Here is a 27215-nt window from a genome sequence, read left to right as displayed (position 1 = left end):
GTTGCGTTAATGTCTAAGAGGCTCGAGTAAACTAAACCAACTAGAAAAATAAGAGGTCATCACGGGGTGGGGGGGTTTGAGATATGAGACCAAGTATGTGTAATTGAACATGCTGTCTTGTCATAAGACATGTTTTATATTCTTAGTTCATTTATTTTTGAACAAGGTTGGATTTCACTTAGTAATGAAACACATCCACCCTGACAATTAATGGCTGGGGGATGCAATGGGTGGCAGCTAATAAAAGTTTATGGACTTGTACATGTTGCAGAGACTGGTTAGTGACTCTTGTAGGAAACGGGCCCCATATAGTTTAACGAGCTCATTATAACACAGGCGTTAGGCATTAGCTTGTGTTATATCTTGTCTCTCATAGACATGGGTGTGAGAAGGTGTAGACACGTTGGTGTCAACAGCCCCACAGGTCACTCAAAGATCACTGCTATTTTATTAATGCAGGCAGAGGGAGAAGCTGAAGTTATGTCTGTGCAGTGGAATATGATGAGGTGCACTAATTGGATATCCAGAACACGTCTGTTGTGGATTACTGGATCATTTCTGTGTGAGCCATTGTGTTCGATATGATGACACACACATAAATGGAGATATTAACAACTGAACTTTTGTTTTGTTACTTAGTGATCTTTAAAAAATGATGTTAAATTGATTTGATATCTTTGGGCAGATCCAGGCAAGTGGTTAATTTCCACATGAGGCTAAGATCAGTATCAGTATGCTCATCTCAGCACATTCCCCCAAATATCAAACAACACCTTTACTTTACTCTGTTTAGCCTGTAATGGTGTAGCACAGCATCATTATGTCCATAATTATAGAGATATCTTTTCTTCCAAATTAGAAAAAATAGATGATTGTTAACTACTGTAGATGCAGCTAATTTGCTATGAATCGATTTTTATTTAGTTTAATCTTTCTGTTTAATGGTGGCCTTAACAAAAGCCCCACAAAAGGAATACAGCCGTTCATAGATGGTGAGGGACAATATGTTTACAAGGTGTTTACAGCTCTCTTGGAGCACAACATAGTTTAATGCCTTAGACTTGAGATAGCATACAGCTCAAGCTAAATATGGCTGTGCAAATCATCCCTGTGCAACACAGGATGATGGTTTTGCATGCTCTCCCTTTGTGTCTGCCTTTTCCCTTCCTCTTTCTCATTTATTCTTTCCCTCCTTCTCAGAAACACACACACATGAATGTCACATCTGAGTGAATAAGAGAAAGATGTAAGATTTGCGGGCTGACTTTACTGTAAGTACAGCATTGTGTTTAGAGTCAAAGCTGCCCATGAATGGCAGTCCCCATCTGTATTCATTTATGCACTTGTTTAGGCTCTAATTAGTCAACTAGAGAGCACTGCCAAGCCCTCAACCCCCAGGCAGTGAGGCAAAAAAACTTGATCAACTGTAATATTGTAAAATCTTGTGGGTGTCTAATGGATGAGTCCTTTCATAATGGAAAAGCCATAATATGGCAGATAAGAGACGTCTGTTGTAATGCCTTTTTAGAAGGGGGTACATTTGTGTTGTGGCCTGCAGAGGCTACAGGTTTGAGTTTTGGTTCTTTTCTCTAATTCTTCAACTCATCTTTAAATACTACAGTTGTTTTAATAGTTCTGGGGCCAGCTATATAAATGATGTTTTCACACAAAAGGCATGCGTATGCCTTTTCCAACACACAAACTGTTATTTTTTACAGAAGGTACGTGTGGTAAGAAATGTGTGAATCTCACACATACTTCAGACTATGGACAGACTTATTTGGAGTCAAATCTGACTTGTAAAAAAAGAAATTTCTTTTGCATGCCAGATGTGAAACCCACACAGCACACATCCATGTTTCCTGTGCTCCAATTTTTTCAGAGGGGCAAATTGCACTTCTGCTTAGAGTTTGTCTTAATTGTCACATCCAGTGACATTCATTCATGGTTAAAAATGAGGCTCATGCATGTGTAAAATTTCATCATGACTAAGATTTATATGTAAGGACCATCACTTTGTAAACCGGATGAAAAGAATTTGTATGCACTTTTCTACCTTTGTGCCTGGACACAGTTTTACATGTAAATTTCCACCCCGATGTCTGTGGACGTGTTTTGTGACAAAGTGAATTTGTGACATTTTTTTCCCAGTGATAGACAAACAGACGCTAACACTAACATCACAGCCCATTCCCATAAAAATACACGTGGTTTGATTGATGGCCTCTTTGGTTTTTGGGTTTCCTTAGATGGGTTTCCATCTGCCTCAGGATTCTCAGTGCGTACACAGTGATCCTCGAAGGATGGTGATACAACAATTATCACTTGTTAATGTCACTTTTTAAAGATTATTCAAGCTTGTTTCCTATTTTTCTGTTGCCTATTTTTTTTTAACATTAATGTTTTCTAATTTATATGTTGATGTGATGTTGGTTAAGCTGTTGTCAGTCATTCATTCTCTTTGTTTTTTTCTCTCTATCATTGACCCGGTGCAGTGTCTCACTGCTTAACTTGAGCCCATTTTTTGTTGCACATAAATAGCATCAGTGAGCTCTGTGCATTTGTATGATTTGTCATTACAAAGGCAGCTCTAGCCAGCCTGTCCATCAGTCAAAGTAAGCGGTGCACTATTGCCCCCTTTTCTGTAAAAGCATTTTCTGCGTATTGACTTTCTAGAATATGATACTATAATTTAACAAATCCTGACTTTGCGTCCATGCAAATATACCCTAAATGAAGAAAGTGAAGAAAAAAGCTTAGTTAGTTTTTGCATTTTTAAAAAAAGATACAATAAAAATCAGTTTTACTTTGCAGAAATTACAGATAAATGTTTCTGATATTCACTGTTGTTTATCAGTACCCAACAGGCAGGCCTTTTCAGTCCATTTCCTTACTGTAGCTAACACCATTAAGATCTGTCTGTCTGGCACGGATCACCAGTTGCTTCCTGTCGTTCTGCACTTTTGCAGAAACACCCTTGAAAAGCGACTACTTTGCCTCAGTAATACCCATTTAGCAATCTTTTTTTTTAATTCAACATGTTAACGCTAAATATCCAACGCGTGCACTCATTAAAATAATATTATTTCCTAGAACCATGTGATGAAATTCGAGGTGGCTCTCCCTGCAACTCGAGCAACGTTAATCATCAGAAAATCAAACAATGCTATTTAAATCTTCATTACAAACTGTCAAACCACATTGATATTGCAGTTGTAAATGCTTCTTTCCTAACAACTGCATTTGTTTCTCATCTAATTGCCCCATGCAGAGATCAATAAGTATATAATGTTTTGATATGAGCCTGAAATACCAGTATTTAACTAGCATCCCTGCGTCAGACAGCACTCACTAGGCCCACCACTCAAGTCACCGTATCTCCCTCTGTATACAACATTACATAATGCATGTAAAATTTATTCCAGCTGTAACACTTTAATGGCCCATTGAATTTAAAGTGCATTATTTGCTGTGTGCTCTTAAATGTCCAGCATCACGTCTGCACTGTGCCTTTCTGAATGGACACTCAGACTTTAAAAAAAAGAAGGAATAAAAGGAAGTGGGGCCTGCATTGTGTCCCATCTTAAACAGCTCTATAATTTATGAAAGATGCATTTATATATACAGGCTTATTGAATATCCTCCAGCTCGAAGTAGATACCATTCCACTACACTGCAGACAGTCTAACTGTTGCCATGGTTTTGAAGAATCAGTTTCTCGGTTCCAATTTTTTTTGTTTGCTCTTTTTGAATTTCTAAACCTATTCAAACCTCCTCCTACAGCCTGAATACTGCAGGTGACTTTGTAAACACAGCAAGAAAGTCTTCTGGCTTCACTTTTGCCCTTTTTTCGGTAGGTCCTCAAGGCCCAATGTGTGGGTGGAACTGTCAGCAGCTGTTACCTTTTCCCTGAAGTTATGCCTGTAAAAGTTTGATGGCATTTCATATGGAATAAATCCTTTTGGTCAGCTTCTCTACTGCCACCTCGCTACGCTGGAGAGATTCATGTCCGGTTGCATATTTTTATGTGTGCTGGTGACATGCCACAAATTTTCTTTGCCAGTTTAATCCTGTTAATGTTGACAGTGGACTGTATCCCAGTCCATCAGCAACAGACAGTGTTAAATGTGTTAGATGTGCTGTTAAACTCCAGGACAATGTAAATTCTCTAATGAACTTCTTTTGCATAACTTCAGAAACTGCTACGACCACTTTGAAGACAAGGATAATGTTCATGTAGGAACATGTATATTAAAAACGAAGGGTCCGCGGCCAGATGCTGCGAGGTGAAGGCGTTAATGAGATTCTACTTTTGTAGGTTATTATGAGCATGCAATTGTTCTGATTGATGGCGGCTTTACAAAAACAAGACGTGGATTCCGATATGTGTGAAAAATGATTCAGGCCGTTTTTCCATTTGTACATTTTTGCACTGACATAAGATACAGCCATTGCAGAAGACACAGTTTTACAGCTTCTACTTCCAAGTAGAAATGTGCAGAAAAAAGAAAAGCAATAAAGCCAGAATTAAATGAACTCTTCCTGTGCCAGTGGTAATGTGCAGATATGACAAGTATTTTGATGTTTAGTTTTTTGCAAGTACGTGCATTTCAGATGGCCATTATACTGGAACGCCATCAAGAGCACCCATGACCTGGATGATGAATCGTTCTTGTTAACTGTGGCCGCTGTCACCCGGTTTCATCAAACAATAGCTCAGTGTTGCAGAGAGACTGGGATGCTGACTACATGATGGCTAGTGATGTATTATATATTGGAAAGCAGTAGGGAACATGGTGTTTTCACCAGTTCTCTGTGACATCTATGCAGAGGTCAAGAGCATGAGAACTTGCTTTTAGAATAAAGCCTGCAGCGACAGACTGCAGTTGACCCAGTGGGTCAGCAATTCCCTCTGTTGTGAATAGATGCATTTACACTCTATGTTCCAAACTATTGCTGGTTTTGTTCCAAAGGCAGGCATGATATACACACACATCATTTGGGCAGTTCACAACAGTGATAGAATTTATGCCTACTCTGGGTAAACAGTTCAGTTACTGTTCCCTTCCAGTCCTGTTTCAGTGAATTTCTCTACATGAGTATAAAAGTGCTTTTAAGTTTAACTTAATCTTAGATGTTGTTGATGTCAATCGTTTTTTATTTGTATTTTCTCCACAACTTTATCAAGTGATGTGAAGAAACACACCACACCTCTTAGTCTTTGAATTCATGTGTTTTCAGTCCCATTTCCACAGTATAACATAAAGCCATGCTTTACAATCACTTTTAAACAAATGGGTCATTTTTAGTATGACACATTTTTCCAGTTGTTGTTTTTGCAAATCACATAAAAATGGAATAGAAATGTGTGGATTACTAAGCAATCTAATTCTGAATTTACTCAATGAACTCAGAGATGACTTTGGACCTCTAACCAAGAGCACTCCCACAAAACCAGTGGCAACACTACTTCTTCCATCTCTGCAGTTTCCAGGTTCTTTTTCAATATACTATGGCTTCTGTGGCAGGAATTACACAGCCTGTGCAGGGGTTCAAAGTGAATGGCTTAAGAATGGAGCGATGGCATGCTGACTTAAGGCCCTGTCATTGAAAATAATCAGGCCTCCGATGGACGTCAGGCACAGGAATTCTTATTTATTTGATAGTTTACATTGATAAACTTTAAAAAATGATATTTTTCCCTTGATAAAAATTTAATTACAGTTTTACTTTAAACTGTTATATTTTTGGACCACAGACAGCGTGGTTTTCATGATGATCTCAAAAGCTGTACTCAAATGCATGGAAATAAGAGCGCTATAGAACGCACTTGAAATCTGCTAAGTACTGGGTTTTTTTGTTGTTTTTTTCCAGGGTGGGGGGATTGTTAAACAAATGCTCTGTGGAAAAGCTTCTGTGTTTATAGAATTAAAAACCCTTTCTGATCAGGCATTTTATTTCTTAAATAATCGTATCCCTAGAAAACTGCACAACTTTGTAAATCAACCACAAAGCAACCACAACTATCATTGCTAGGCATTAACATCTGCATAAAAGCTGTTCACAAGGAGCTTCACGGCATGCATTTCCATTGTCGAGTAGGTCCTCTACGTGTAAGTGGCACAGTGCTATTGTAAAGACTAGTGGCAAAAAAAGCATTTTTGGTATGCATACAGATCTATTCAATCTACACATTAAACACTATTTTCAGTGAGCATTACCACTCCTATGCTCTACCTTACATGCTAAATTAGAGCAGTGTATTTTGCCACAGGCGTTCATGTTATCAACAACATCTCTGCTTGACATTAAATGGCAAATATGCGTTGGTACCAAACCAAGGCCATGCTCGTGTGCAGCCAGGCTTTCTCATCCTTTCTCCCTGGCCTGTGTTTTTCATTACAACAAAAGAGGACAGGATATTAGTCTCCCTCAAGGGCCAAGGAGTGACCTGTTAGTCACAGAGCACAGTACTGTTAGCTACGGGGCAATAATATGGAGAAAGAATGCCCTGTAGTTTAGGGTGGGGTTGGGGGATTGGGGTGAGCTATGGTCTGGTCTGAGCGTTACTTGGATACTGAATAGACAGTTTAATGATGTCATGTTGAATCAGCACTGTGCTGCAAAGTGAATCTAAAAAAATTTATAGCCTTTTCTTATTTTTTCTTTTCTTTCAGTCTAGTCATGGCTGAATAAGGAGTAAAAACATATTGTTCAAACTACAGGCTGTTGCATGGATATATAAAGATATGTTTGAACCACTTTTATAGATTTCTCAGAATCTCCGGTTCATCAAAGAAAAAAAGAAGACATAAGAAAACAGATAAGATAAGAAAACAGTAATTTCTTATTTACTGTAGTGCAAATCATTTTAGAGGCACACATGCCATCAATATATAAAGTAACCTGATATCTGTATAAAGAAATTGTAAGTCATTATAAGTCTTAGTGAGGGCCGCTACTTCATGAAAATGCAAATTTTGCACTACAGGTTAAACATGTAGTGACAAAAACAAAATACTTTTTACTGCTGCGTGAGAGAATTTGTGCTTTGTGTGAAGCATTTGTTTCTGAGAAATTGCTGTTTAGTGTATATGCTTATATGCGTTTCATGGCATCTGTATGCCTGTTTATCTTCTTGTTTCATTGCATGTGGGATTTTGTGTGCATGTGCTCTGTGGGGGGATGGTGGACAACCTAAAAACCGAAAGCCGCCAGGGTGACCTAAATCAAGAGAGGTGATAACTCAGACGGATAGCTGGAGATTACCCAGGGATCAAGAGGCTCAGTGGCCTCTCAAACAACAATGACTGGAGAGCATATCCCTTCTCACCGCCCCCTACAGAGATCCTTATGGCTGTTATGGACCAAAAACTTGCATGCCAGTATTTTCCATAAAGCTTATCTGTCACATGGCTCTCTAGTTGTTTCCTTGTTTAATGAACAAAGAAGCATCATGCTTTAAAAGGCTCCCAAAACCCCCAAAATACTTTAAGCTCATTTTGTGACTCTAAGATGATTTTGTTGTTTCGGTTTAATGTCCAGACATCGTACTTATCAGTCTTTTTATGCTACATAGTGTAGAATAATAGGATTTGTAGCACACCATATTAGTTTTTTTCAGCAACCATTTAGTAAACGATTATAGCTATTGAATTACAACTGGGTTTAATGAAATTGCTTTTGTGATTTGATTCTGTGTCATGTGTGTCTGTAAGCTGTATCTGCACGGGTGCGTGACTGCAGGAGTGCGTGGCCTAGCCATTAATTCATGATTGATTGATTGAGTCTCCTATACTGTGGCCAATAACAAGCCTATATTCTCTTCTCAGTATATCTGTGAGTGTGGGATGTGTTGGTGCGTGGGCTCGTGAAAGAGGGGCAAGAGAGGTTGCTCACTGATTACTTTGTGCTTTGCTTCGTCCAAGGAAATAAAAACCATTTGTTCAGGATAGTTAGATATGTCTTTTCCTTTCTCAGCATCCTCACCTTTCACTCTAAAAGGTGCTGCAAAGACAGGCTTTTTCAGAGATGGAGACTGAGTGGATGCATAAATGCTTAAAGAAAGAGAGGAGAAAAAAACAATTAAAGCAACAAGATTTTATCTAAAAGAACAGCTCAATGTGCATCCCTTTTATCTAAAAAAGAAATAATAGAAGAATGGCACGGTATCTGTTGCTATGAAATATATTCTTTTTTTTTTACCTACATATTGAGATAAATCAGCATAAACAGTTTTTCCAAACCGACTGTGGTATCTTACTGTCATTCTTAAAAAAATATTTAAAGCATGGAGTATGTGGATGTAGGCCCATGCTTGAATATACAGTAAATTGTGATGGGGGAGGTAGCTTGCTCTAGGCGATGCTTGTTCCAGGGACCATCTGGTTGCATTGGATTTTGGCATTGTTCACACTGTGTTCTCCAAACCTTTAACCCGCTTTCAGTCTCTGTTGTTCCTTTCATCAGATGTCAAGGTTACAATTAAACTATTTCACAATCTATTTGATTTCATTGCCTTCTAGTTTACAAGAAAAAACAATTTAATATCTGATTCAGTAATATTTTATTTAAAGAGTTCTGTCTATTTTTTTCAGCTTTTCTTTTTGCTTACAAATTGTAATGTGATAGCAAATTACTTTACTTGCTAATCCGTCTCTCTCCTCACACTGCCAAATCTGCAGTTTTAATGAAACAGCAACAGTAACAAGGTGAAATATACTATAAACTACTTACTGAATAGTATGTCAGTTTTATAAGAATTTTAGATGAAAGTAAGGAGACGATTAAGTCGGTAGGATGAAAGCATTTCATTAAGCACTGACAAAAGGCATCAAATTAAGTAACATAAGTTAAAATGCATAAATGACACACTTATACGAGGACAGGAGTAACACAGCAGAATATCTCCGTTGGTCTCTTTGTGAGAAAGATATATTGAGGGGTTACAAACAAATTCTGCAGTTTTATACCCGTACCCCAACGTGGGGAAAACAAATCTAAAATTGTGCTGCAGTGGGTGCACCCCTTTTCAGACATCAGCATGCAAGATGCACAGTATAGTGTTGAACATCCAGTCTCTTCCCTTTATAAATACCTAAGAGCTGCAAAAGTGTCCTTGTACCAGGAAAGCTGGGATTTAAGAAATTGCTGCTTAAAAGGGGGTTATTTGGTGTTTCCAGGCTGTGTACTTTAACCTTTAGAGAGCTAAGCTTTAGCTGCTTGACATATACATTTAAGGAAATCAAATGATTTTGAGAGGCTACAAATATTATGTGGAATAAGGTCACAAGATAATGAGTTATACAGTTGGGAATAATGCCAGTATGTGATATGGCTGTTTATGGTCGTATGGTTTTTGCTGCCACAGATGAATTTGAATATAAAACATTTTTGTTGTTTGTTTGCTATTTGTGTGTGTGCTAAAATTATACTAAATAGCTGAAATAGTTGCTTAAACAATGCCAAAAAAAAAAAAATGTACATTAATTTCTGTTCCCTTTATTGCATCTGCAGATTTTGTAGCTCAGCTGAAAATTCAGCCACAGCAATGTTTTCTTTTACCCGGTTATTTTCTGGTTGGGTTCAACTTTGCATATCGGTTTGCACATTTGGATTCAACGTTAAAGCATAACTCGTGACATTTTTAGCTCTAGTGGAATTTTATATTACCCATTTTAATGTTACGCAAGTGCAGTCTCTGAAAGGACTTTTCATGGTTCATCTTTGAATAAATTGCTAACATTTCTGGAATTTCCCCTGAATATGCTGTGAGTATACAGTATTTCATTTTCAGAGTTTGTGTATTAGGTTTGTTCTGCTTAGCTGTTGTTAAATGTCTGCTTGAAGGCTCTTTTTCAGTTTAAAAAACAACAACAATTGCAATATATTCATTTTTATTTGCAGGCATGAGACTTAAAAAAAAAAAAGCCATATGGGTGGTTTAAACAGATTTTGTCGCAAAACTCTTTTTCATTGTTGTTGTTATTTATTTATTTTTATTTACTCGCGCTCGCTCCTTTGTGCACATATGGACGCACAGGCAACACCACACACAGAGTACAGACCGGACCAAATACTTTCTCATCAAACATCCTCCCATTGTCATCTCAGGCCCATGGGTTTCATTAGTGCCAGCTTTAAAACAACAACTCTCATTCCCACTCCCACACACTAGTCCCAAATGTTTTCAGTGAAGAAGGATACAACACTCGCCTGAAGGGTAGGTGCATGTAAAATTTCACAAAATAGCGAGAATTGGGAAATGCATTCTCTCCTCTCGTTTGACCGACTCAGAAGAATAACATGCCATCCACACTAACGCCGGTTTACCTTTTTAAATTCATGATCCCAACAAATGCGGTCGAGTAACTGTAGTTTGTGTTTACTGGAGAGATTCCAAATTTGAATTGCAACCAAAGTGAGCACCAAGCGTGTTTATTAATATAAAGCTTTAATTAGAGGCTTTCTGCTCTCTGCTATGAGCAGAGCGGACAATCACTATGGACGTCTTTTTGGCAGCGATTCTTTCCTTTTGTATTTGTTTTCACTGGATCTGAAGGATTTAATATGCCTCCTATGCTCCTAGGGCATCTCACTTTTATCCCTCATCTCACTGACTGTTTTCTAGAAATGCCCTTGAGCACCCCAAGTTGACAAGTTTTCCAGGGTGTACTGAGATAATCTTCTGTGTCACCAAAGCGTGTTCTCTGCATCCTAAACAAATTAGTGCAGAGAAGGTTTTTTTTTTTTTTCTGTTTTCTTGTGCAGCGCTGCCAGTGGTTTAAATGGGAAGAGTATAACAGCGTCTGATTTGTAGCGTCGTGACTTCTTTCCCCCACTTCAGTTGCAACAACTTTAACTAAACAGCAAAGTAGTGGACAGCAGCTGACTTTGAGGTTGCCTAGCAACAAAGTCAAGATGCTTCGAGGGCCTTCATCTGCAGCTTCATAATAAAAGAAGATCAGAGCATCTAATGTTTCACTGTAAAGGATATTTAGCTGTGTAGTATTTCTCACGAACATAAAACATCTCCCATCAGGTTTTTGATTACTGTGTAGGTGATTTTGTTTTTACCTGTAACACACATACACCGTGTGTAACTTGCACTTCACTCTTTTTGTTGCCTGCCTGAAGTTTTCAGAAGGCCTGTGGGGACTGCATATCTAGAGCGATCAGACATTTTACCATAGGGCAGGGGACGATGAGCCGGATTCAGGAATCCCAGCCCAGAAGGCTGCCTTATTCAGTATTCTGCCAGTGTGTGATCCTGACCTTACTGTAGCATGTCCTTGGTGCATGCGGAGCGCAGCAAATGCCTTTTTGGGGGATTGCATGCTCCAGCCCATTTTAATGTGTCGTTTCATTCTCAGCACACTATCACTAAGCCGTGCAGCAGGGGGCTCGGAGCAACCATTTTGATGATGAGTCTGATTGAATTAATACTGTTGAAGCTGACACTTAATGGTTTATGATTAGTTAGAATCATTAAAAGATGAGGCAGATCTGTGTAAAAGACACCCTAAAACCCCTGTGTTTGCCATACAATGAGGGAATAGGTTTTAAACTATGACCTTAAGCTAATCCATGAAGTCTCACCTATTGAAAATCACACATTTTGTACACACACAACAAGCATTACAGGTGGCACGAGGTGCTGGACATAACACAACGAAAGCAAACTTCTCTGGGTAATTTAAAGTTGTTGTTTTAGAGTCGCTTGGGGAGGAATATCGATGCAAACAAGATCTTGCACTTCTACACGGGATCACCACAGCAGGTAGCTCCACATATTTGAGTTTGCCATTTTGAATTTTTTATGCCAGATGACCTTACTGACCCGGGCCCACAGGGATTTGTCTTCTCCTGGGATTCAACTGGTGATCTTTTGCTTGTAAATTCGTAAAACACACCACCGTGGAGCTAATTGACTTGGAGGGAATGTATTCAAATTCATTATAGAGCAAATATTGTTAAGCAACAACTTTTCTTATTGTATTTTAAAACACTTTCTCCTCCACTGTTTTTGTTTACAGGGGAAGTATAATCATCGATCTAAATGTGCATGATAACTGCTTTCTCATAATTATTGGCAAAACTGCAGTATATTTTATTTGCCTTTTTTTCAACGCAATTTCCTTTTACCTGTTGTCTTTGTTAATAGACTCTGTTTTTTGTCTGTTTCTCTGTGTTTTCAGCACCTATTTCCTCTCTTTCTCCACACTCCCACAGTTCGTCTGGCCATCTGGGCTTTCTCATGTTGAAACAACAAAAAAAGCACTTTTCTGTTTGACTCATACCTACTTCCTGTTTAATGATGCAGTGTGAATTATTTTCAGTTTTCTTTAACATACTTGCTGTCGAAACTAGAGTCAGATGGAATTTGCAATGCCGTAACGAAAACTAATAAATTTGTCACTAAACATTAGCTGTAGCGTTCTGATCGTAAACACAAGTTGTTCAAAAGTGGATTAAAGAACTTTGCAAAAGTTCTTTGATCCACTTTTCAAACAGATTGCTTTCCTCTATAAAACAACTGAAGTACCAGAGTAACAACTGCACTCCTTTCCAGCATAGGTAGACTGATAATCGCTGTATTTTTCACTTTATTCATTCTTCAGATGTCCTCTAAGTGGCAAAATTATTAGATGTAAACTTCCCTAAGCATTTTACCAACAAAGGAAAACAAGCTGATAAATGCTGGCTTGTAGTCATTTTAGCTCTTAAAAGAACATCCTGGGTACAGTAAATGCAACACTGTACAGTTTGTTTGAAATTAAATGATTGAGATGAACATAGATCACAGAATTTATACATTTATACACAGTATGAAAAAACCCCACTTTAAATAAAAACATGGCCTGTCACACGTTTGTATTCTTAGAACTGTATTGCCTGTGTATTAAACTAGCGCGCAACATCACTGTGTAGTTTACACATTCAAAGATGATTGACACTGTGGGCAGACTCCTAGAATATCTCATGACTGGTAATTCAGAAACAGTTTTCAGTGTCACACTTTATTTTAAGATATACGTCGCATAGATATTCGAAAGCTCATTTAGCTCCTGGCAGCCTCACGTTTGTTTGTTTTTCTTTTTACTGTGCAAAGTTGTAGCAGTGGTAGAGGTGTTCAGCTGAAATGCTTTTTTGAAGTGACGGAGGGGGTTGATGTCACATTGCATCATCGTTTTTTGTAAAAGAGCAAATAATATTAATAATGTTCTTTATCTGTATATATTTATCAACCAAATCAACTATTACAGGTTCAGTCAGCCAGTGCTCATCTGTGCCCCCCCACAAGAAACACACACACACACACACACACACACACACACACACACACACACACACACACACACACATACACTCCTTTTACCCCACCCAGTTGAAACAAATGGCTCCAACCCTCATCCCCCCACCCACCCCCATAACCCTACTTTTCTGTAGTATTGTTGTGACATTATGAAGTAAAGTGTCCTGATATGATTTTTGTTGTGATTTGACACTATCTATATCAAAGGTAATGATTTTAAATAAGTAGATTTAAATATTTAAAAAACTGTAGGATTAAAAAAATGAAATTAAAGAAGTTATATTCAAGCATTTAGGCAGGTATGCTTCCTTTCCGGCCATACAACAATATAAATATACCTCCCGGAAACAGCTGAACACACTGAGGCACCTAAAAGAGGTGGTTTCTCAAGGATGTGCCATATGTGTCATGCTAATCATTAAGAAAAAAACCTTCAAACATACTTCTAGTGGCAGGTAACAGTGCTAACAAGCCTACCCAGTGGCACTTTTGTGATCAAGCCCAGACATCGGTTTTTAAGGCAGTTAGGCTGCACAGAAACATGCACAGATTTGTAGTGGGGCACTGCTTGGTTGGCAGAATGTGATCCCAGCGTCGCTGCTGGCCATCAGAGTCGATAGTCAGCAAAGTCCAATAAAAGCTTGTCTTTCTGTTCCTCCTCTTCTTGCTGTCAGGTACAATGGTTTTCACAAGTTAGACATTAAACGCACCATCAGTTTAACTGTGGTACTGCAGTAATGCAAACATGCTGTTTCACTCTGCCATAGGCTGTCTGATCCCACTACCGAGTGTTGCACTCTTATGGTGACTGTCTTGAAAGAAGTGAAGCTTCAGTGTGCTGAGCGCATTTTTACCTTTAAGTGTGTAAGGATGTTGCATCTGACCCTTTCAGAGTTTGCAATGCAGACGTAAATATTTTAACGTTGTTCTCTCTGTCTCTTTCTCTCTCTTTCATGGCTTCCTTTTTGGATCCACTTGTCTTCTGCCCTGCATTTAATATGACAGGTAAGTCCATCTCTTGTATTTCTACCGACGCCTCTGGGCTGGATCTCGCTTGTATGCATCGAGTGTCACACTGAGAATGTTTACCAAAATTGCATCTTAAGTACTGGGGATGCATCTTTAGTCCAATGGTTTTGTAAACAGTGAGCACATTCCCTTTTTCTCAGCTGACACTTGGAGAATGGGGCAATTCCATTTATGCAGCCAATCTCATTGGCTACTGGAGAGATGCCAATCTCCCTCGAAGATAGGGAAAAGAGAGGGAGCAAAGGGAGTAGGAGAAAAGCATTTATTCATCCTGACACAGATCAGATAAATGGGAAATGATAAATGCTGTCTATTTTTACTTCCCCTAACCGGTGTTAACTTTATATTCAAAGGGAAGCTCTTACGAGCTTACTATGCCTCTGAAAAACCTGATCAAAGTTTTGTTAGGGATTTACTTTTATTTTTCGTGATCTGCCTATAAATTATGAAAGATGTAATTATTGTGATTAATAATTTAGCATAAAGAGTGAATATGCTGAGCTAATGATATACTGCTTGGAGAGGAGGGAACAAAAAGTATGTGGTTATAAATTAAGAAAACAAAAAAGGGCCTTGCTTTAAAGTCAGTTCCCATTATGCATTTAACTATTGCTAATGTTTTCTCATTTGAATTCTTTCGATATCTGATTCCGCCCACATCTAACATGGTAAATTTAAACATTTACCCAGGCAGCTTCATTTGTAGCTGTTGAAAAGGCCAGGGACCTTTTTAAAATGACAGCCAGGGTGACATTTACATTTAAGACAATCTGCACATTTTAAGACTTTAAATTTAAGTCCAGATAAACAGAATACCATTCTGTATTCGAGGAGCGTAACAGACGCTGTGGCTTGAATCAAATTCAAACCTGTGCCTTTTTTAATATTTTAATTTGTTCTCTAGCTATTTAAATTTAAAGGTTACAACTCCAATTTAGCAGTCATTATAAAAGAGCAATTTATTGTTTTTGTTTGTTTCACTTGTTTAGACACACAAATCCTTGATCGCCTTGGCAAAATTACTAAATGATGACATATGTATAGTCTTAAAAAACAAAGAGAAAACATCAAATTGACATTTTGTAGTTATAAGTAAGTGAAGATTGAAGCAGTTTTCATTCCTTTGGATACATAAAGTTTGAATCTGGGGCTCCAGATTAGGAGCCACTGATAGGAGACACCTCAAGGCATGAACGTTTGTTTTATTCCAGGGTCTGGTGGTCCCCTTTGCTTTTGAAATGTGCACTGTCCTCTTGTCGAGATCACGGAAGCTCTCAAAGGCCTTCAAGAAATAAAGACCAAATAGCAGAGAAAAATGACATTTTGAATCAATAGAAGGCTTCGAGAATAACCTTGTCTCCTAATAATTACACACAGTTTCAACTAAACTACAACTTTTGAGTTAGCACAAGTGTGGCTTTCTATGGTAGTTATGTGTGATACAGTATAGAGACAGGCCTTGTTCCTTATTGACATTGTCCCCTCGTTTTATTTCTAATTTAGTCTTTCCAGTTTTGTTGCTGTTAGCTTTAACAAAGCTAAAATATGCTGGCCTTAAAAGCTTCACCACAATTTCCTGGATTCAGGCTGCTGGAAGTGAAGGAATAAGTGGCAAAAATATTGAAGGTGTGCTAGTAGACGGTGTTTTAAACATTTAAATAAAACTACAGGTCTCCTTTAATAATATGTCCCCAAAGCAGCACTTTGGGAATACCACATGCTAGTGGAAGAAGTGTTTGCCGTGTGCTGTCTTGTCTGTGCGCAATATTGGTAGACTACTGTACACTAAACATTACCTACATATTCTTTGTAAAGGCGATACATATTCAAACACAAACATTTTTTGTTATTTGTTGAATTTCTGATCGGTCCCTCCAAAGATGTTTCAGAACCTCGTAGGATCAGTCAGGAAAAAAGGCATTAAAAAAAAACTAACATCACAAAAGTAAGAATTTTTCTTCCTGCTTCCTATCTGTTTGTTTTTTATTTTGGTTTTTATAACGTTCAGCTTTGGAATTGGGAAATTTTGACAAGTATATAACAAATTCATGACTAGTGCGTTACAGGAAAACTAGCTCGCTGCACTATTTAGACACTCTGTGTTTCCGTCTCATACTTCCATTGTTACTGATGTCACAGTCGCCCTGGCAAGTGATGCAACAAATATGTCATCCATGGCAAGTATTTGTAATAGAAGGTATTTGTTGCTATAACCTTCAAATGTATCCCTTAAATATGATTTCATCCGCAGATTTTTTTTTCTTTTTACACTGAATCAGACTATGCTTTGTTATTAATTTCTACTTTAAGATAAGTGTTAGATATATCTCCAAACATCTAATTTAATAGGACAATGCCCATATCCACTAACATGGAAACAGGAAAATCATTATGTTTAAAATTGCATACCAGACAATGCATGATAGACAACGTGAGGTGTGAGCATTATATCCTATATTGGATTTGTTTAATATCTCATCATCTGAACTATCTGTAAAGGTATAAATAACTATGATAAAAGAACAGGAAATCCTGCTTTCAGTCCTGGATAAAGCTTTGTCATTCAGCCACCGTAATACTCTGAATATTAGGCACTGACCCACATCTGCCATCATGCAGGTTACATAGAGCCCCAGATGCAGGCCCAGCTGTTGCCATGTATTATCACACTGACTGACCCTGATGTTTTAAGTTAAATGCAAGACAAAACATTAGCATACGCTAATCCAACCATACCATGGCATGTAAGTTAACGTTAAAACAATGCACTATTAATAATAACAACAACAACAACAACAACAACAACAACAACAATAATAATAATAATAATAATAATAATAATAATACTAAGCCTCTCCCACCCCCTAAGTCAGAGTAATGTCAACCTTGCCCCCATTCTCTAACTAGTTTTACCTTCAGAGTACCACAGCTCTTCCATATGTAGGTAAGAATAATGACTCCTCAGTCATTATTATTAATTCAGTGTTGCTACAGTGTGGTGCATGTAAATGAAGCAGTGGGCAGAGAGAGCTATAGGCTGCCTGGAGAGTTAGCCTGAGTAATGAATGTAATTATTGTGCCCTATTGGACCCGTGTCTGTTTTAGCAAAGTTATTATTTTGACAGTTTGCGCCACATTCATAAGGAAAGGTCTGGAATTAAATTATAAGCTTCCTTTACTTTTGCATCTAAATATATTATTTGTCAGAGTAATCTCTCTGTATAATTTGTGTGTGTGTGTGTGTGTGTGTGTGTGTGTGTGTGTGTGTGTGTGTGTTAAATTCCCCTCTTACTGTCCTCTTTCAATTAATCCCCAGCTTGTACACGCAGGTTATATAAACACTGGGGTTTTGATAGTGGCTATCAGTGAATTTAGTGCTGTAGAATCGCACTTACACCAGTCACATGCGGCATTGGGACTAAAAAGGAGGGAGAGAAGGGGATGTACAATGAGAGAGAAAATGGCGTGTCAGAGGATTTGGATTCTAAGATAATGTTGATGATTATTAGAATATTGATCCTGATAACCCACCTGTTATAAAAGAATCAGTGCAAAGCCACCCACACATTGTCATTAGTCATCAGCAGCTCCTTACAGCCCACTGCAGTACATGCTGCCACCCATGATTTAGCTCTGCATCCAGTTATGAGGGGGTGTTTAGCATTTATTATGCAGCACAGTCCCAGTCCCAGTGAGATGGCAGAATGCTGCCCGATCAATACCCCTCACAGGAACCTAGGTTAATTTATTCATTTTAGAATGTTCTCGTGCCTCTATGGCCCTCTGTGGTCTTGCCTAACACGGTAGGAGTGTTTAGTTACTGACACTCACACCATTGCACAGGCCCTACGTGCTGAAACTCTGACATCATTATGCAAACGCCATATTGGTACGTGTTATTAAGCTGTCGTTTTTTGTGATACCAAAAGTCGGGCTGCCCTTTTAATAATACTGAAGCATGTTTCTGAATGCTCGCTGTATAGTCTGGCTAGAATGTGTAGAATTTGAGTCCGCAGGGTCTCTGTATTGTTAGTATTTGACCTTTAGTTCTTACCCTGGCCTTATGCACCTAGTGTCCCACTTTTTGCAAACCATGTCAGAATTTCCTTTTTCATTGTTTTGACCTTTGCTCTTCATCCCTTTGTGGCTTTCTGTCCAAGCACCAGTCGTGTTGTTGGTCTACAACATATCCCTAGACACCCAAATAGTTTCCAAGTCTGTTATGCAGGCAGCATATGCTTGAATTTGCACACACGAGCTACAAGACAATAGCTTCAGACCTATTAGCTTGTGATCTGGACAGGCAGCTACCATATATCCTCTAGCTGCCAAACAGCAGCAGCGGCAGCTCTGCAATCTTATGCTCTCCTCCCCGGCTGCTCTTAAGTAAAACAACAATCTCACCCTTTTCCTCTGACTGAACAGTGATCTGATTATGGATTATTGCAGTTATGGATTTCCATGTAAATAAAACATATCATCTCTAACCATCAGTTTACGCCTCAAAATGTGAGGACGAGATGAATACATTTGTTATCACTGTGATAATTTTGGTTACCACTCATCTGTATTGATTTTTACCGAGCATCATCAATCAAGGCACTCATAATGGATGCTGTCTGAGAGCACATATCTCCCTTCAGAGAATTATCACCTCAGGCTTGGGTCAAGCAGAGATTTGATCTCTTGTCAGTTAGATGAATTGATGTCTTACAGACACAACAGAGAGAGGTAGGGAGAGGATTAAGGTAAAGGTGAGGAGGAATAAAAAGAAGTCTAAAGTAGTTAAACTTCAGTCCTGAGGACTCAAAGGTATAGAAATAATCATATCCATTCTCCATCACCATTTGCCCTGGTTGCTTGTTTAAAAAAGTAGTTAAATGAAATCAATAGTGGTGCTAGTACTGGCCTCCATGCCAAGCATCATCCAATATTTATATAAATGAAGCTTCACAACCTCAATTTACCCTGCAGTTGCCTGTTTAAGGGGCTGTGAAGTACCTGAAGGTAAGGGGAATTCTGGACAGGATATGAAGATGAAGAGAATAAAATAAATTTCTGTCCCTATCAAGATGTCCTTACATAGTCATTTGCATTCATGTCATTTGACAGGTACCGAGTTTTGAATCAGGGTGCGCTTGCTACAATAAAAAGGAACCAGATCGTAAATTTCGCATGGCAACTTTAAGCCATTGCCAGTCCCTAAAACACATTTTCAGAACTGCTAAATTACTAAGTTGTTCCCAAGGCTTGAACTTCAAGCGTCATGGCTACACTTTGGTTTTTTTCTTTTACTGGATCAACTACATAAAAGTGAAATAAATCCAGTACTGAATCTGTGCTCTGCTGAAATTCCATGCCACGCTATCAATAGTCAAAAATAAAAACATAATTTCTATTTATATCATTTTATTCATCTCCCAGAATACTCGCATAAAAACTTTAATTGTAGCCTGAGGCCTCTGGTAACAAGTACAGGTTTTTGTTTTCCTTTCACTGACAGCTGGAGAGACCCTCTGGGATTTAAGTTGAACACTGAGGGCCGCTGTGGTTGTTGCATTTCATTATGACCACACCATTTCACTTTTGCCAAGTGCTCAGACTAAATTATTATTTTTCACCCACTGCGAGACATTTCCTCAGACACTGGTTTGATGTTAATGATTCATACAGTGTTTATTGAGATAACTTTAAGATTTAAACTAATCTTAATTTTGGGACGTATATATCTGAAGAGAACAAAAAGGGTCTAGTTTGAAAACCGATTAATGACCAAGTTATACAATTTTATGTTTATGTATGTTTACTGCTGCTTGCATTATGTATAGAATGGGACAGTTCATTCATTTTAGAAAAAAATCACTGAATTCCCACCTTGTCCTTCATAATAATTAGAATGATTTCTATGTGATGGGATTTCTTTGGGCCTGGGAGAAATCCTATGAGCTGTGGGAGGAAACGAAGGAGCTTCGGTATTACATATTCTGTGGCTCACTGGCATTCTGGCTAGCATTTTGGGGATCTCGAGTTTGTAAGAATTAACACAATTAAATAGATCGATGAAATGTTTCAATATAACAATATAGTTTCTAATTTTCTTTTTTAGCCACTCGAATTTTCCCTTCAAAATATTTCATTTAGACCCAGTAAATAGTGGCACACTTCAATTAAATTTAATCCTTACTCTCTGCAAAAATCCCCTCCCCCCTCTCTGTTTTTTCCAGACACTTTATTGCTTAAGGGACCTTAAATCCTCTATACTTCTTCTCAGGCTGGGTTTACTCCCAGGCCTTTATCAACCTCAACAAGTTATAACAATTTAAAATACACCAAAGCATCTCATTTTGTACCACTTATTGCAAATGATTAAAAAGAAGAACAGCCAAACACCATCTCACAATGTTATCGAATTAAAGATTTAAAGAATGTAAACTTATTGTGTAATGATTGTCAGTGAGTTCTTAAAACATTTTTATTCCTGATGACTTACAAGTTGTAAACATTATCTTATTTATCGCAAAATAACACAAAAAATAATGCAAATTGATCTTTTTGTCTTCTTCTCTTTTTTTTTTCTCAGAAAAAGCTGCTGTAAAATCAGTATATTGATGTTGCCCCCGTTGTGAAATTTTTCAGAACATGGTGCACAATTGGTATAATGCTGCCACGGTATGAGAATGTGCACACTAGAGAGCAGTCTGTTCCCTCTTTCTGCAGTCGTTGTGATCCTCCATCTCTCTCTCACATAACATACTGTTCATGTCAAAGGACCCAGGAAACACAACATCTGTCAGTGCGCTAATGTACACAATAAACACCAAAGGGAGAAGGATATATACACGCACCTGGAAATGGCCTTGTATTCAACACACATTTTACATCACATGAAAAGAAAAACAAAAAAAAAACAAAACAAAGTGACCAATATGTGCAAATCTTCTTGAAGCTGGTGAATAATTCCTTCGGTGGTTTGGATATTATTTGAACAGTATTTTTGATTTTACTATGGATGGTCTGAATGATTGTTGGCTTTGGTGTGCTTGATTCAGTAAGAGGAGGCAACGCTCCTCTGCGACAGCCAAAAGGTGAGAAGCAACGAGAGGCATAGCTTTAGCTCTTTTATACTCTGCTTTCTTCACTTGGATGGAGCACAAATATTATGATATCACTAAATGAAAATATGATTACTGATAAAGGATGAAATAGATCGTTTTTAATCTATTCACAGACAGGCAATGGGAAAGAAACTACACTGATAGAAAGTCAACACAATGAATGCAAAACAAAATGTGATTCAATCCGAGAAGAGGTCTAAAACTCAGATGGTGGGTTTTACACTGGAGATGAGATGCAGATATCCCTCTTCCCCTTTTCTTCTTTTTTGTTTTTCGCCTTATTTTTTTTAGGGGGGGGGGGGCTGTTTGATGCACTGCAGAGTCATGGCTCTACAGTCCACGAGCGCAAAGACTGCGTCTGTCGTCATTCATCCTCTCTGACAGGCTTCTCATATACAAATGAGTTTCTGTGAATAGCAATTCATTTATTTAAACACTTTTTTGTAGTTTACAAAAGAAATAGATTATCTTTTTTTTGTCCACACTTGCACTTCTTTAACATATTTTACACAGTTTTATTTTTACATTTTTAATTAAACTTAAATGTGTTTTTAATATTTTAAATGCTCAAATATTATGTGTACCATAATACAAATGGTTTCTTTTTTTCCTCTCCTGTGTCCCCAGTTTATTTTTAAACAATAATTAAATGTCCTGAAATAGAAAGACACATTAAAGCTCAAATATCCATCCTCGAGAGAAAAGCCTCAGCGCTGTATTCCTCTCTCTTTTTCGATAGAACACGAACAGGTCCAAGAGTCCCATGACCATTATGTGACTTCAGATCAGCAGCAGATAGCAGTAGCAGTAAATCCACCACAAAATAGTCAGCCACATGAAGCACACTTCTTCCACATCACAGTGAAATGCTTTGTAAAAAAAAAGTGTCCAGAAGATTGAATAATTCCTTCTGTCCCCCTCCCCGGTGTATCCAAAAAGGAATTTACTGTATATCCAGATAATCACAGGTAAAGACTTACTCAAAAGCAGGGTCACACTTCACATTCCCGAGAAGCTTGTTGTTGGCAAGTGCAAGAGCCATATTCATTGATGATTACCAAAGCTCCCTCAATATGGTTAGGTTTATAGTCAACATAGTACTCTGGTGTAGAAATTGCAGCCATCTGCTGCATGCTTTGCTTTTGCTTCTGCTTACGGCGCTGACTGCTGAAGCACTGCCTCAGTTGCCTTATTCCAGCTGGAAAGCACTTCCATGCCACGTATAGCATGAGCACTATGATGAGAAAGGAGAAGATGAGTGCCATGGTGCCTGTTACCACCTTGTGGATCTGCATGGTGCTCTCTAGGTCATCATGGCCCACTGTGACAGTGAAAGAATTTGTGACCACTTCACTACCCTCGCCCTCATAGGGGTTGGGAGTAATGGGGCCCAGATCCCTCGTGGAGGCGTACAGGCCTGCTGTGGTCACCTCTACTGGGGGATCCTCACATAGCTGAAAAGCATAGACGGCATCCAACACATCCTCACCCTGTGCTGTGTCAGGGCTTGAACACAGCAGGGAATTGTCATGCTGGCCTCGGAAGGCACTCAGCCAAGAGGCCAAGGCACACACATTGCGGCTGCACTCCCAGTCATTCCCTGCCAGGGTAATGCTGTCCAGAGATGACCACGAATCCAGAATGCGCTGGTCCACAGAGGTCAAACGATTAGAGTCTAGCATCAGTACCTTGAGGTTTGGTGTACTCTCAAAAACATGTGGCTCGATGTACTCGATTTCGTTTGCTGACAGGTCAATCTTCTCTAAAAAGTGCCATGTCCAGTCTAGTGTGTTTACAACAATAGTGGCACGATTGTTGTGCATGTACAGAGTGCGTAAAGAGATGAGGCGTGGGAAGTGGGCTAGGTTGACTTTAACTAGCTCATTGTGCTCAAGATGCAGCTCAGTCAACTTAAAGAGGCCAGCGAAGGAGTTTCGTGCCAGGCTCTGCAGTTGGTTGTATCCCAAGTCCAGAAACTGCATGCTCCTGCAGTCCTGAAAAATCCGCACTGGCACAAATTTGAGAGCATTGTAGCGCAAATGCAAATTGGTGAGCTTTCTAAGGCCGTGGAACAGGTCAGGCTCTAGTACCTGCAGCCTGTTGTATGAGAGGTCCAAGATACGGAGGTTTGGGAGGGGCCTAAAGGTGCCATTTGGCAGACTCTCAATCCGGTTGTTGCTCAGGTCTAACTCCTTGACTCGTCTCAGCTTGTCAAATGCACCCTCCTCTACAACGTCAATGCTGTTGTGATCTAAATAGAGCCAGGTGAGCTGTGACAGACCAGCCAGTTGGCCTTCACGCAGCTCCGTTAAGTTGTTCTCTCTCATGGACAGGCCCATGGCACTGCTCAGATTGCGGGGAATGTCTGTGAGGTTGAGCCCCTCGCAGTACAGCAGCTTGCTGTCGCAGCGGCACAACCTTGGACAAACCCCCTCTACCAAGGGAACTGTTCTTAGAAAAATGCCCAATGAACACAGTATCAACCCAGGGGGCTTCTTCAGTGGCCACTTTAAGTACAGTCCAATTAGAAGGAAATCCATTAGCATAAATATCCAGGGATGTCAGGGAGAAAATGTCCATTGAACCACTCTGGATATCGGTTTTGCCCGTATCAGATCATATTTATTGCATCATATCTATCTCGTTCAACAAGCTGTCTCATTCTATGTATGTCAGCTGAAGACAGTGATAGTATTTTTGTTATCAAGTCCCAAAAAATGCCAAAAAAATAAAGTCTCTTTCCTTACGTTATATATCAAGCAGTGGGTGGAGAGTAGAGGGGATGGAAAATCAAACTGTCCTCACTGATCAATCTTATTCGAAAAAATTCCTACTCACCCCTATTCAAAAGCTGACAATCTCCATTCAGCATCTCGCTTTGTGCCCCAACACTAATTATGTGCGAATCTAAAAAAGACCCCACTGTGGTACAAATTCTCCCCCCCTCCCTTCTCTCTTTTCAGTGGACACCAGATCCTTGGCAGGCTTACAATGTCTTAGTTCTCTTCAAGTGAAAGAGCCAGAAAGAGAAGGAATCCAAGTAGCTTTCAGCGAGATGGTAGGAAGTGCAAGTACCCCTGTCTGCATGAGCTCTGTCTCTCCTGCTCCTCCGCAGTCCTCTGCTGCAACGATCAGAGGGAAGAAGAGACAACCAGCGAAAGAAAAAAATAAGCAAGAATCTTTTTTTTTCTTTTTTAAAATAATCTGTCTTCAGCTCTTTCCTCCTTTCCCTCCCGCTTAAGTTTCAAAAGATCTGTCAAAATGTGTTATCGTCCATCGCTTGAAGAAATCACTGACTTGTAAGGTTTAGATCCATTCAAGCACTTAATCATGATTTCAGTGACGGACGCAAGGGAAAAACAAAAAAACAAAACAGGATATAAAGAGATGAACCCTGTTCACTGTTTTCTTGTGTAACAGTATTCCTCGTCATCTGAGTGGCTCATATTGGTTCGGTAGCCGCTCGCATCCCCCGTGGCTCGCAGGTTTCGTTTACTCCCTTGCTCTCTGGGTGTCTTCTCAGCCAGCTGGAAGAGGCTGCTGAAGGCTGGTGCTGGTAGGCAGGCAGGGGCGGTAAATGTGGGAAGCAAAGGAGCGCGCAATCCCTTGCAGCAGACCAGTACACTGACAGCGCATGCAGAAGCACCTTCTGTTCACTGAGTGTCGTAAGCCACTCACAATTCAGAGTGCTCGCTCCCTTTCCCTCACTCTCTTGCTCTCTTTCCCTTGATCGCTCTCTCACTTGTTCATGCTGCTCCCCTCCTCCTCTTCGCTCTCACATCTTCCCTCACTGCTTTTTTCTTGCTGTGTTTTTCTCTGTGCCTCAGACATTTACATATCCAGAATGGGCTGGGCTTAAACCAGGGGCTTTAATGAACCCCCTCCACCCCCCATATCTCTAGCGCTCTCTCTCTCTCTCTTTCTCTCTCTCTCGCTCTCTCTCTCTCTCTCTCTCACTGTCTCTCTCTCTCCCACACATACAAACACTCCTTCCCTCCCTCAATGACTGCAATGAAATCGGCCTCTTGACGTTGTCTGATTTCAGGCTTGCAATGATGAAAATGGGATCTTATATTATTTCTTTTCTTAAACAGATGTTTGCTTATATATCTGTGCTATATAGATGGAGAGGGAGGAAAAGAAAAGATATATAATTTCATCAAAGAATTTCTAAATATCTTCAATGAGACTTAAATGCACTAGTCACCATGTATGTCCTTCATTATATCATAGATGCCACAGGAGCATACGTGTATATATGGTATACTTGTTGCTTGCTTGCCAGCAACAAAGGTCGGCCTGTGAGTCAAGATGATTATGGCGTTCTTCATGTGCTCAAACCACCAGAAATTCTTTGTCGCTGACAGTTATTGCTGTCTGTGTCCATTGTGAATGCAGATGCAATTGTTTCCCACATAATATTAGCATTAAGCTAACATAGATATTCCCTCTGAAGGCTCACTTGTCTTCCTTTGCACTTCTCTGGAATTGCTTCTAGCCGTGTCATTGTTCTGCCCTAAAAGTTCAAAGACAATGAGCTGTGACTGTGTCTTATAGGCTTCACACGAGCCAAGTTTTAAACTTCTGACTCACCTCCTTCCTTTTCTGAGTTAATTGCACATTGGCTAACGGAACTTTCTTGTTCACTTATTCAGAAAACAATGAATTTAAGATGAACAAAAAAGAGTCTGAACAAAAAGATAAAGAGTGTTTTTTAATTTTTAATTATGCCCGCTTGACAATCCAGGCTGAGGATATAGAGCCAAGTATACAGTGTGAGAACGAGACGAGAAAGGATGGGAAAGGGTTTACATCGGCGTACGACCTCAGCATTCCTAGCCAAACTAGCAGTTTCCACAAGTTTCTCGAATTTATTGCCTAATTCAAAGTATAGACAGAAACAATTGAGAGGATTATTTCAAAATGTAGGATAGATAGAAAACAGACAAATGTATATTAGCAACAAGTGCGGAAAAAGCAGAAGCCAGAATGATATGGGTAAAAATGAAAATTTGACAAAGCACAACTTATTTTCTTCTTTAAAGTTTTACAGCCTCTGGCAACCGGGGAATTGCATTACTGCCATCTTCTAGAAATAATTGCGATTTGCTAAATAATTCTGTAGAGCAGATCACGAGTCGATCAATAGATCTTTTTCTATGCAATGTTTCTGCTAGTATTTATCTCTGCATTTCATTGTTGCAGGTGATAAGCATACAGAGCCAAGAGGCAGGTGCAAGCATTGATTGGTTAATTGGGAACAGGTGAGGTGGGTGTGATTGTCATGTGGTCATAACCAGGAAGACAGACTGAGGACATCTGGTGGATGTTTGAGGGGTGACATGAAGCAATGTGGAGCACAAATGTGGATTTCTTTCCCCTGCATTTTATAAATTTAAAAACAAAAAGAATGTCATTTACACATCATAAGCCTTTACATTTTTTTAATCCCTTTTATTTTTCTTTAAATTTTTCAGTTTTTCTCACCACTGTGTTGTATCATTATATATACAGTGGGGCAAAAAAGTATTTAGTCAGGGGTGATTCAAGGGTGATCAAAGGTCAAAAGGTCACTGTGATTTTTTTTTTTTTTTGGTCCTAACGCAACCCATGAAGAGTCTTTTTGAGAAGTGGCTTAAATATTTATTTTTTTAGTATTTGATATTCATTATTTATTTGTTTAATAGCAAGTATTTGTGCTTATGCTTGGAGTTAAGAGATTGAATTAGTTTAAATTAGGTTAGTAATCAAGATTA

General features: G+C 39.0%; 2 protein-coding genes across 2 annotated transcripts in view; one reads left to right on the top strand and one right to left on the bottom strand.

Annotated features, from left to right (window-relative positions):
* Window positions 1-27215, top strand: part of ctnna2 (catenin (cadherin-associated protein), alpha 2) — a 330513-nt gene that overhangs the window by 171186 nt on the left and 132112 nt on the right. The gene's annotated exons all lie outside the window — the stretch shown is intronic.
* lrrtm1 (leucine rich repeat transmembrane neuronal 1) lies at window positions 20799-25274 on the bottom strand. Its single transcript, XM_004549526.5, has one exon. The coding sequence runs from the start codon at window positions 24003-24005 to the stop codon at window positions 22452-22454; it is 1554 nt and encodes a 517-aa protein (XP_004549583.1). The 5' UTR covers window positions 24006-25274; the 3' UTR covers window positions 20799-22451.

Source organism: Maylandia zebra, linkage group LG6 (genome assembly GCF_041146795.1).
Source record: "Maylandia zebra isolate NMK-2024a linkage group LG6, Mzebra_GT3a, whole genome shotgun sequence".
NCBI lineage: Eukaryota > Metazoa > Chordata > Actinopteri > Cichliformes > Cichlidae > Maylandia > Maylandia zebra.
This window is presented reverse-complemented; position numbering and strand designations above follow the sequence as displayed.